Source organism: Platichthys flesus, chromosome 19, assembly GCF_949316205.1.
Source record: "Platichthys flesus chromosome 19, fPlaFle2.1, whole genome shotgun sequence".
Classification (NCBI taxonomy): Eukaryota; Metazoa; Chordata; class Actinopteri; order Pleuronectiformes; family Pleuronectidae; genus Platichthys; species Platichthys flesus.
In genome coordinates, this window is record NC_084963.1 from 13,361,458 (window position 1) to 13,373,550 (window position 12,093).

At 42.7% G+C, this 12,093-nt stretch overlaps 1 protein-coding gene across 10 annotated transcripts in view; it reads right to left on the minus strand.

The window, feature by feature from the left end:
• The window catches only part of rapgef1b (Rap guanine nucleotide exchange factor (GEF) 1b), a 43,136-nt gene extending 31,607 nt beyond the window's left edge, over nucleotides 1-11,529 (minus strand). For 4 of the 10 annotated variants that reach the window (XM_062412438.1, XM_062412440.1, XM_062412439.1 and 1 more), the window contains exon 1: nucleotides 11,236-11,527. In XM_062412438.1, coding sequence (XP_062268422.1) covers nucleotides 11,236-11,263 — 28 coding nt within the window. In that variant the 5' untranslated portion in view covers nucleotides 11,264-11,527. Of the gene's footprint in view, nucleotides 1-11,235 lie in introns of all 10 variants that reach the window. The other 6 variants (XM_062412431.1, XM_062412432.1, XM_062412429.1 and 3 more) reach the window with 2 other exon arrangements.
• Nucleotides 11,530-12,093: the final 564 nt, after the last annotated feature.

Genomic DNA, 12,093 nt, shown 5'->3' on the forward strand with positions numbered 1-12,093 from the left:
TAGGAAGAGTTCAGAGGTGACTGGTATCACAATAGTTAAAGCTATAAAATCTCATAGCCTTCGGAAAAATTAAAAGACCATGAACTTGAAAGCCTGTATTTCGCTGGAGGAAAATAACTGAAACACTTTCACTTGATAGAATCAAATAATAAACTGAGCTTCTACATACTCAAATGAGCAAATCTACTATATTTCTGCTTCTAAATCAAGAAGAAATTATATTTGTGTCTAGGAGTGACAATAAAATGCAGACTTTATTAAAGCAAGAGCAGATCAGTACTTCATTAACTCCAGTGTATGTTTCTCTATGATACATTTTTTTATATTGACTTACTATGAGAATCCTCATAATTAATCACTTCCTTGTAGTTATCAGAATACAGAGGTCACAAAATAATTGAGCTAACATTGTTTCACCATTCTTTCTTGTCAGTTACTGTAATTTAATTGAACCTAAAGGAACTTACATAAACTGAAACAATTGGGTAATTGAATATTTCGATAACCTATTACTATTTATTTTCAATTCATTCCATATTAACATTTGTAACAATTTGTTTCTTTTGTCTCAATTACCTTATAATAAAATGTATTTTCTTAGGTTTTGGATTAAATTTAAACAAAACTAATTGTAAATTTGATAATATCCCCTTCACATATTCTCCCAAGTTTTGAAGATCAGACAATTCATTTATTGAGAAAATAATCATCACATTAATCTATAATGAAAATATTCCTTTGTTGAAGCAGTGATATTGACTTTTGGTGAAACTAGGAACCCAAAGCAGTGATAGCTCATGATACCAATAATGTGACATGAAGATTGAATGAGGTCACTGACAGTGTATTTACAGCGTTTTACTGGAGGGCAGTGCAAGCACATGTAGCGCTGAAAGTGGGAAATCACACAACACACACGGACACACCATCCTGGGTACCCCTCCTGTTCCTTCCCCCCTCGACGCAAAAGCCACTGGCACGATTTCCTGCCCCTCGTCTCCGTCATTGAGAGCCGCTCCCTCTTTACTGAACAAACTTCACAGTCCTCAACAGCCTGGACTCGACACATGTGCTTCCACAGCTCCCCTGTTTAACAGCTTTTCTTACCTAAACGAGACAAGCCTTATGTTTTTTAGACACACAAACACGCATGCACAAACACACACACAGATGAGAGACTCACAAGACAGATGCTCACTGTGCTACACAACCACCCAATACAAACACGCTCAAAGCTGTCTGATCCTTCAAGTGACCTTCTGGCTACAGTGGTTTACTGCATTTTTTAGCATTCCATTTAAAGCTCGCTTTCTACACCGAATGTATCAGCAGAGAGAGAGAAGGCCGACAGGCAAGGAACAGGTTCACCTTGGGTGAAGCCAATAGACTAAAGCACCACAAAGTGCTATAAATACCCAGCATGTCAGTATCTCGAGCATCAAGCAGTAACAGAACAGAGACAATGCGACAGCTAAGAACCCTGTGATCTACTAAGATGAACTCAGAGAAAAGTGCTGCAGGAATGAGACTTAAAACTGGAAATCAGATCACATTTTTCCAGTTCACTCATTCAGTCAATGGATTTTTTTTAATCGATATAGGTTATGGAATAAGAGATTCTTAGGTAATAGGTAATCCTTTTTTTTTTAAGCTTGTGAATTAAAAAGGCAGTTAAATGAGACAAAAAAAGTTGTTGTGGACAAAATCAAATTACACTATTGCTTTGCAAGAGAAAGCACTTTTGCAGAAGAGGTAATGGTGCACTGACAAATGTGTTGCATAAAAGCTTGACAGTGGCTGTGCCCGATGCTCGGTGCTGGTTCAAGATTCTTTACTGTCATAGGCACAGTCAAAATAGGCTTCACACCATAGAGTGAAATTCTTACTTTGCTTCTCCTCCAATGGCACAGAAATGAATATAAAACAGAAAAATAGAGATTGAACCCAAGATGTAAATAGTAAATGGTGTTTATTTATATAGCGCTACTTCCTGATCCACAGCCATGGACAACAATTACGGTTTCAATCTTAGGACACACAACACAGCCTGCTTTAATGATAACATGCCATGATTGCTAACAATGACGTGCCATGGACAAGTACTCTGGAAATAAAATCTCTGACTAGATGAGGACACAACAGGTTAGCTAGTTGCTAGCACCTCCACGCGAGTGTTTATTTAAACGTGATTTGATTGAATGATGCCTCTGTCCCTGCGTAAAAGTAGAGCTCTGTTCAACTTATGGCTCTTCGTCGAGGGAAACGGGGTGCTGCTAACTTCTGGGTTGGCCTCCAATAAGACGTCAACCCCACAGCACTTGGCTCTCATTGAAGAGCAGCTGTTTGGCATGAGAGCACGAGGCAAAAAAGGCACTATAAAGCACTTGAGATAGGAGACTGATCCCTCACACAAACGGCCACAAGAGAACCAATCATTCCATTGCCTGAGTATAAGACAGAGCCCGATACAGAGAGAAGAACAAGCATAAGCAGCAGCGCTCTTGTTGTGAGTAAATGGCCTCAAGCAGTGGGGAGTGGTACCACTCTCCCTGTGTTAGAGTGCTGTACAAAGCTGATCTTGTCTGTGCATCTGGCTACTTGTCAACCTCTTGACACTTTGTACAAACACATAGCATTGGACAGGCCTGACGGACACATGCACAATAAAACATCCCATTTTGCAGTTCAGACTGATTTTGGCAAAACAAACTCTTTACATTAAGTTTGTTCCACAGTTGTTAATAAATAGGCTTGGATGCGTCCCTCACAAAGAACAAAACTCGCCCTCGCACAGTCACTTGTAATAAGGTGAGGTTGTTGAAAGTGATGACTAATCTGTCACACAATAAAATAACTTTTTCCTTTCTTTTTTGTTTTATTATTCTAATTTTAATGCACAAAAGTAAAGAATGTTTCAATCACCAGTCTTTATGTGAAAGAAATTAATGAAAAGTGTCAACATTGGTGCATATAATATATTTTAGCAATTTATTGATCGACTGATGAATCCTTTTGCTTTTCTCTGCATGGGGACACACTGTAGCACACTAACTAAACAAAACCAAGCATATGTGTCATAGCTGCACAAAGGCTATCATAAAGAACTCCAAAATCTGTGTACATGTTCACTCAAAATGATTTACGAAGTCATTTTGGTGCTCTTTCATAAACACCTGGTACTATAAAAATAAAAGATCCACTCAATGTATTCAGATTCATTCATGAAATGACTGTAAGGGGGGGGGGATACATCCTCCACTACTGCAGGTCTCAGTATATAAATTTAAATGTCCTTTTGCTCCAGCTGCAGCAGTGAGTGGAGAACAAAAGATGCTGCTAGAGAACCTTTGTGTTTGTGGTATTGCTCAAAATGTGCATTTCAATCTTCGATGTAAACAGTCTCATTAAAGTTCAACATGAATAAGAGATATATGACGAACAAAGAGTCAGTATGTGCGTTGAATTAAGGATGTTTTCTGTTTAACCTCTTCAAACCAAAGATAGTTGTTGGCAGGAGCCAATTTGAACTATGGTGAACCCTTTCACAGTAGTAGTGTTGCAGTGTAACATTTTATCATTCAGGTTGTGAGGGGAGGAACATCCAAGAATAAGTGGGTCAGTGAAGGCTGACGCACTCAAACAGAGAGCCCACACTCTGCCTACAGGGCCATGGGCTTAGCCACAGTACCCTGTGACAGGACAAACATTGTCTACATGAAAGTATGTCAAATACTGGTTGGTAGGATAACGCAATACAAAACGAAAAGATTTAGAATCAAGCATCCACCCAAACAGGAACCCACAGATACACACAGTCACACCCGCCCACGTCTGCCTTCACAACAACCATGACTTGTTTGCAAGCAATGTCAACTTCTCTTTTCATTCCTGATTTACACTGGTATCGGAAACTGGCAGCAACTGTGGGACATCCCCTTCATTGTCGGCCAGCTCCCTGACCCAGCCATGCCACCCACAGTTTTTAATGATTGGACACACTCAATACAAGAGCACACACACAGACATGTGACATAAAAAAAAAATTCAGTCGCTGAGGCCACTCACCATTTTTGACTGTCACCCTGCTCCTCACTGTACTTTGATTGCTTAGAAAGTCCCGTATAGGTCATGTAGGTACTCAGGTCAGCAAGTACATAAAAATACCCAATTACTGACTACACTGCGTTTTTGTCAAATAAACTGCCAAACACTGTCTCTGATTTCAAACTGACAGGAAAACACAAATCTCAGGTGAAATATGACTGCATTCAAAATCACACTACTAAAGAGGAAGTGAAAGAAAACGTTATGGGATACATATAGAGTTTTCAATAGGGGTTCTCTGTGCTGCTATTGTCATCTCTATAACATCTAATCAAATACTAATTGACAGATATCAAACCAGACTCATTCAATGAATTCCATTAATTTGCAGCATAAAAAGAAAAAAGAACTCTGGACTTAGAACCACTAATACTTCCAGAATGGGCTATACGCAGGTTATTTAAACGTGACTAAACCAACTTAAAAAGGGCGATGGACTAATTTCCTACTCCTTTCCGATTGCCCTACTTGCAAACAGTTTGCCTTTCTGTTTTTTCCTCCAGTTCATCATGATCCACGTCACAAAAGCACCAAAAACTGCTTTCGAACCTCGCTGTCTTGCCAAATTCACACGTTCGCCCGGATGTCTCGTATCCAGAGCTGCAAATCCGAGCCGGAGCTGTTTAATCCTTGTCTACTGCCGTGTAATTTGACACGGGAGTGAATGCTGTTTGATTCTTTCCCATTGCAAACAAAAGCCTGATCTTAGTGGGTGTTAAGAGTTAAAGGGGCTTAAGTTACAGTAATCATCAACTTAGACTTCAGATATTAAGTATGTACTGTATCAAAATGGATGAAGACTTTGGGTTTGGTTATGTGATGCTTCAACCTGGACATCTATGGAGTAAATATTAAGATTAGACGACACTGTGAATCTGCATTGAGACTGATGTTCACTGATTCCACTTATAGAAATGGAAGTGGAATCATGCCGTTGGTGATACAAAGAGTGGAGCATCACTGCAGTCAAGCCTAATGTGCTGCACGACTTTTTACAGTGGTACAACACATGGGTGGATCACTGCAGTGCAGCATGGCCAACACATCTGAAGCTGAGCGAAGGCCTCCTACCCACCTGTCTGCCTGTTGGAAACACATAAGTCACTCTAATGGTATCTAATGAGGACAATCACAGCTACTGACACTGGGCGTACTTGGGCTGAAATGCACAGATTTATCGGAAGGAGCCCACCGCAGAGTGTGTGTTTTCAAAACAAAGTATTATGGCACTTGGCTGTGTGTAATTACACAATGATGGACTCACTACCTTAATTATGGAGCCTAGATGTGCTACTGGCTCATCAGGGTTGATGTGAACACAGCTTAACAGGCGAAGCACAAGCTCAAACAAGAAACATTAATAAATCAAATATTATTTACCTCAAAACTGTGGGTCAACAAACAGGCTCAGCTACCATTGTGAAGCAATGGATTAAACATGCCAAGATGCACTGGGTAACCAAAACCATTTTCGGGTTGTGTAACTGGATTAAGACAGCAGCATATAGGCACGCTAGCAGGTAAGATTAGAGGAGCTTTGGCTTCTGTCTACAAACTTTGGAGGTGATGAGGCAGACAGGAAGCCTGTGATAGAAGGCTGTGGCCCTGCAGGGTAGCCTGCTCCGGGCTGGGTCCGCCCAAGACTTCAGCAGAGCAAATGAGCACCTTCCGTAAAGCCACACGACACAAAAAGCACAGCGAGGAATGTCCCCTGCATTTCATTCTACCAGAGAGTCAATTTTACATTAAAGCTCCCAAAGTGGAAACAGCAGCATTAAAACAAAGAAGTACAAATCCCCCAAAAAACAATGCATCTATTTAACAAAAAAACGATTGAATGAATGCATAGTGTGCGCACGGTAAAATGCTGTTTGAATTGTGGAGGATATATAGAATTTCTAACCACTATATCCACTGTTATTATTATCATTTAAGTACAAAAATAAAATACAGAAGATTTGACTGTTTGGCTGAAAATTTGCCCTTTCAAAAAATCGGTCTCTTGAGTGCCCAGACTCGGTTTATTCAATAGCAATGGACTGATGTCAGCATAAATAAAAGACAGCAAAGATTTGCAACTACGCTAACCTTGATATTATTGACAGCATGCATTCAGTAGGAGAAGTACTGCAGTGTGTATGTGTGTGTTTACCTGTGTCCTCATCTAGATCCCCCTGTAGAGAGGAGTCAGTGTCCTCAGAGGAGGCCTGGCTCCTCCAGCTTATATTGCCCATCCAAGAGGCCTAAATCCACACAGCTTCTAGTCCGGGTTGACACTGATATTTAGACCTTTTCTATAATGAATCGTGTTGGTCAGGTGGGCATTTTCACAGCTATCACTGGATAACACTGCTGAGAGTTAGTCACAAAAACGAACCGCTCCTCATGATCATCCTCACTTGACTCAGCCACGTTACGTTGCACTTCAGAGGAAAGATCCACAAATAGCAGCAAGAGCCAGCAAGAGATAGTAAAATTTTTAAGTAACAAAAGAGAAAACCCACTTCTCTTGCAAATGTTTAAATACAGCTAGAATCATGTAATCCTGGAAAGAATGGTGAAGCCGTCAAAGCTGTCATCAGTGGTCCTGGAGAGGGTTCAACCCACATCTATCTGGAGTGGTGATGATTTGAAGAGACACAAGGAGCAGAGCGGGCCACCTGCAGGAGTAAATGACCTGCTCTCTGGCATGTAGGCCAACACACAGCAGTGAAGCCAAGTGAAGCATCATCTTTTAAGACGATCCCCTCCGAGGAAACAGTCTCAAGAGCACAGATGGAAGAAGAGAGATGAATATGGTCCACGAACGGAAGTCAGATTGAATTACATATGAGATCTTAGAAAACAATCCCCGTTGAAGATGTTAAAAGCGGCACGGCCTTGAAAATATTCATGTTGTTGATGCCACAGACAGCTTTTTCAGTCCTCATCAATAGCCTTACTCCAGCGATTAACCGACGTGTAATCCAAACATATCTCTCCCCAATACTGGCCCTGCGCAGAGACTTGATTCCCATCACTGTGCTACCTTTCTCCACCCTCTTTCTTTTCACTCCCTAAGCTCTATTCCCTGCTTCTTTTTTTGCTTTCCCATACAGAGCACACACAAAAAACTAATTACAACACAGCTAGACCGATATGGGAACAGCAAGCCTCTCATTCTGTGGGAGAGGGAGGGTGAAATACTTGCTGCCACCAAACCTCAAAATTGCAGCACGTCAAACCAAGACCCTGTGGCAGTGGGATCCCTCATCAGCAATGTGCACAGGCCTATTCGTCCGGGGAACCCTTTTGTAATCTGACTTCTTCAGCTCTTGCTCAGAGTTTTGGTGACTAAGGCATATGGGGCTTGCTATTTCTGTACATCATACAAGGAGATATTTCAGGCTGAAACAATGCAGCAGCCACATAGCAAACACAAAGCTGTGAACTTGACTTACACGTCAGTGTTAACTCAGGGGATTATTCATACACAGATTGTTGCTTGATATGGAAGTTAAATAAAGATGTGACTCCAATTGACTGTCCAGTAACAGACACGTTTACTGGCATATCATTAAAACACTGTGCTACACCCACAGCTTTGTTCCATACAATGACGTACCAAAATTGTTGTGTCACTCACAACCCGAGTCCCTGTGGGAATAATAATAATCGTATAACTGTGATAATACAGATATAAAGCCACAGTTAAGGCTCTTTTAGTTTGGTCAGGGAGTTGTCTTTTTCTAAGAGGCAAATGAGTGTGCAACATCCTTAGATGTAACACATGGTTTCATATTTATTCCAACATAGAACTTTTTTTTTTTAAGTGCAGAAAAAGGGCATCTGATAGTTAGGATTTAATGTTTCTACTTATGCTCAGAATAAAACAAACATCAGTTTCCAGATTGAACACAGTCCATATATTCTGGTAATAAGGAGCAGTTTTTTTTGCCATTGCTATTATAAAAGCCATTCAAAACTCTGGTGCATCTCTAGTGCATCTTTCTTCAGGAATGTCCTCCTGACAAGTTGATGCAGGGTGTATTCTGCAAAGTGATACTGAGGGCGTTTGCTTTACTCAAAGTCTGTGTCCCTTTTCTGACCATGTCACAAACTAGGAAAGCCCGTTTAAAAGGGGGTTGCCTTCAAAAGTGTCACTGCTAATTGGGTCACTTCTGTTTCACATACAAAACAAGCACAGCCAAACGTTATTTTTTATCACTCACTATCAGCTGGTTTTGCACGAATACAAATGATAGAAGATACGAGTTTGACCCACAAAGAAAGAGACCTCCAATCATAGTAGCTATCCATATGAGCCATATTATTAACAAATATTAAAGTGCAAATAAAGACAGGACAAGTTAAAAGCTCTTCAAATTCCTACTTTTTCAAGTTCCTACTGTACCCTTATTTCATAGTATAAATAACATGACAGCCACCATATCTTAATCAATTCTAACATGTCAAAACACCATACAAAAGCGTGCAGATGTGAACTGACAAATAAAAAACACACTAATTTCAGTCCTCTCCATCCTGTTCTGTTCTCTAGGGAGAGCATTGAGATGCAATTTTGGCTGCTGCCGTTCGCTTTTGGGCAACATCAGCACAGACATTGAATCATTTAACGCATTACAGTTTTAGCTGCTTGAGTGATGAAGTCATATGGGGTGGCGTACACATAGACCGATTGGGGTTCAGTGCTGCAACAGAAACAAGAACCCACCCACTCGATTCCCCCTGAGGTGACATCCTACCTAAACTGCACACTCAGGGGTGCAACGTCAACTCTAGGCAGGTAACGTCAGTGTTCACCCCCTAAGAGAGGACAGGTCAGAGACAGCAGGACACTGTATCCATAGCAATTAGGCAGACTGTTGATGTAGCTTGGAGATCAACTGTTCAACAGGAATTCTCCTACTGGAGCTTGGTGTCTATTGCTGTTTTCAGACATGAACTCTAGAAAATGTGCAGACGATTGGTTCAAAACTTTCTCCAGACTTTGCCTTTCCCATATGAACAATGCAGCAAGAGATTCTCCACATGAGATGCACTCATAACAACAGAAAAACCAACATATTAGTTACATGAGGAGTGTAGTCTGGGTAGAGTATGTAGGAGGCAGGACATTATGTATGATTTCTGCTGGAGACACCACACATTCTTGTTTACAGCACAAGCATCTGCCCTTATCACCAAAAGCTCTCGAATTGTACTGACTTTCCAATTCTTCTTGTGCGGCTTCTTAATGTGTGGCACCTCTTTTTCCTTGTGTCCAGCGCATGTTAGAAACGTCATTAACATTCCCACTTGCTCAAGGTGAATCCTCTGGACAATATACTGCTGTATTGTCACTCTGACATTATCTGCCATTTTAACTAGGGGGCTAGCAGGAGAAACTCCAGAGAATGTCCGCAGCAATTGATTCAGACATTTGCAGGCTCACATTCAGACCCTCTGGATAATTTCAAGAGAATATCTGGATTCCAGTCTGACCGCAGCTTCTGACTGCACTAGGAACATTGTAGCATTTGGAATGTATTATGTGGAACTGAACCCATGACTACACCTGTGCGCAGGAATCAACTCCTTTCCCTTTAAACTTGCTCCTCATGGCACCAGTGAATGAATATCTCCCTGTCAAGATCTTAAACTGGTCCCTTTTCAGACTCCTTTTAACACCGTACATGTCGACCAATCCTTACCCTCATTCTCCCTCCCTCCGAGTAAAATTTTGAACAAGGCAACACTGAAGCTATACCTGCAGTTTTTCAGCATTACCATGACCCCCCTGGCCTTGTACCTTCCCTCTGTGCCAGTGGCAGCCCGCATGATGTGTCCTCCAGGGACCCAGTGTTTGGGATCGATGGGTTCATTTGGACGAAAGAGAGACACAACAGGGCCAACCAGTGAAACAGTAAACAGAAAGGGAGCAGGTCCACACGAGAGGATGTCGGAGGAGATCTAATGGATTTGGTTTATAAACAGTGACTCTTATTCAAATACACTGTAATCAACTTAGCAGTGAGGGAGAATCCAGAAGACTGGCTCGGAGTTTTCATTTAGCTGTGACCATATGTAGTCATCGGTCTGCGAGACACGATCGGAATCGGAAACTTTTACGCCGGTGAAGAATGACGGATAGTAGTGGCGGATGACCCGACCACCCCCCCCCCCCCCCCCCGGTACTGAGTGTGTGTGTGTCCACTAACTGCAGGCATCACTGGACAGGAGTGTATATGTGGGAGACAGCTGGTGGGATGCGATGCGAGATTGTAGCTGGCGGGTATAAAGTTACCTTTTCCACCGGGGGGACCACCCCGTCTCCCCCTCCTCACACCCAGCGAGCTCTGCGCTGCTTTATTCTGCCTTTGAAGCTGCATGCATAACAATGAACGGCGCCGGTAGACATAACGGGAGAGGGGGGTGCCACGTGCACCACCGTGGAAATCAACACAACACAAATACACACACCACAGTCATGGGCGTGAACACAATGCAACTCCAGTGCACTGCGAGGTAACTCGACAGCTAGCGCTAGCTGCTGAGAAGCTAACCCTTAGCCGCTGCTAGCTTCCGTTACAAACCCATCTTCTAACGGGCACCTACACAACAGGGAATCAACCCCACACACCTTATTAACATTTGATATAAACGTATTGAAGAGGTGGTTACAGAGTGAACCTTTAACATGTCCCCTTTGAACGTTAGTGTTGCTTCAGAACGACCAAACCGAGGTGTATTTACGCTGAAAAGCCGGTGCTTTGTAAGCTATGGACTGATAGCACACATTAACGGTATTTCCAGGGCTAGCGTAGCCACACGACATATGTCTCTGCTGGAGTTCGAACAACATTAACCGTTTCCCGGTCAGTGAAGCAGCCACCAGCGGGTTAGCGCGAGGCTGGGACGGCACAGAAAAGCCATTTTCCTCAGCTAGTAGCAGCTAGCCGACACGGTTATTACAACTGGACAGCCGAGAAAAGAACAAGCACTATAAAAGGCCCTAATGAACCTCCATCCCCACCGGACACGTCCCTAAGGTGGAGCCACGTTCAAGTGTGGCACGGACACATTTGAACCGCCCGTGCCCCATCTATGGTGAGCCGTTATCCGCTGAAGTGTGGTCGGGCAGGGGCTTACCTTGCTTGCTCTCTATTTTCCCCGACATTTTCGTAGCCAGCAGCTGTGCTCCCACTCGCAGTTTGAACCAAACGTTAGCTGCAGACGAGCCTCGCCGTGTGCCTCCCTCCCGACTATTCCCTCATTTTCGACATGCTGCTGTGTCCGTGAGATGATTCCGCCGGCGTTGGTGCGATGTATTCACAGGACACACACATTGGCACGGTCAACACAAAACTGTCCGAGCCCGTCTCCGGGTGATTTTCACTGGGTACTCTCTCTCTCGCTCTCCCTCTCTCTCTCACATACACACACACACACATACACACACACACACGTACACACTCTCATGTCTTGAACCCAGACTCGGGCAGGAAGCCTTCACGGTCAGTGTAACAGCGCCCCCTCTTGCCAGGAATTAGTCACATCCATCTGTCAACAAGGGGATGGGCGTGTTTCAAAGAGTTGTAACAAACCCCAGTGTTTGTTTGCACAGTGTTTAATGGAGGCGATTGATTCACAGAGAGCCTCCAAGCTTTACACATGATCCACACGCTTTTGTATTCTAGTAGTCTACTTAGTTTATTGTGTATAATTTATCATTTGATAGACTTTTCTTTTTATCTATCTATCTATCTATCTATCTATCTATCTATCTATCTATCTATCTATCTATCTATCTATCTATCTAGCGATCTATCTAGCGATCTATCTAGCTATCCATCCATCCAATTACCCATTTACCAACCAACCAACCGTCCAACCTACCTACCTGTCTAACTAACCACCTATTAATCTGTTTATCTACCTACCTACCTCCCTACCACCCTCCCTCCGTCCTTCCCTCTCTCCCTACCTACCTCCCTTCCTACCTCCCTA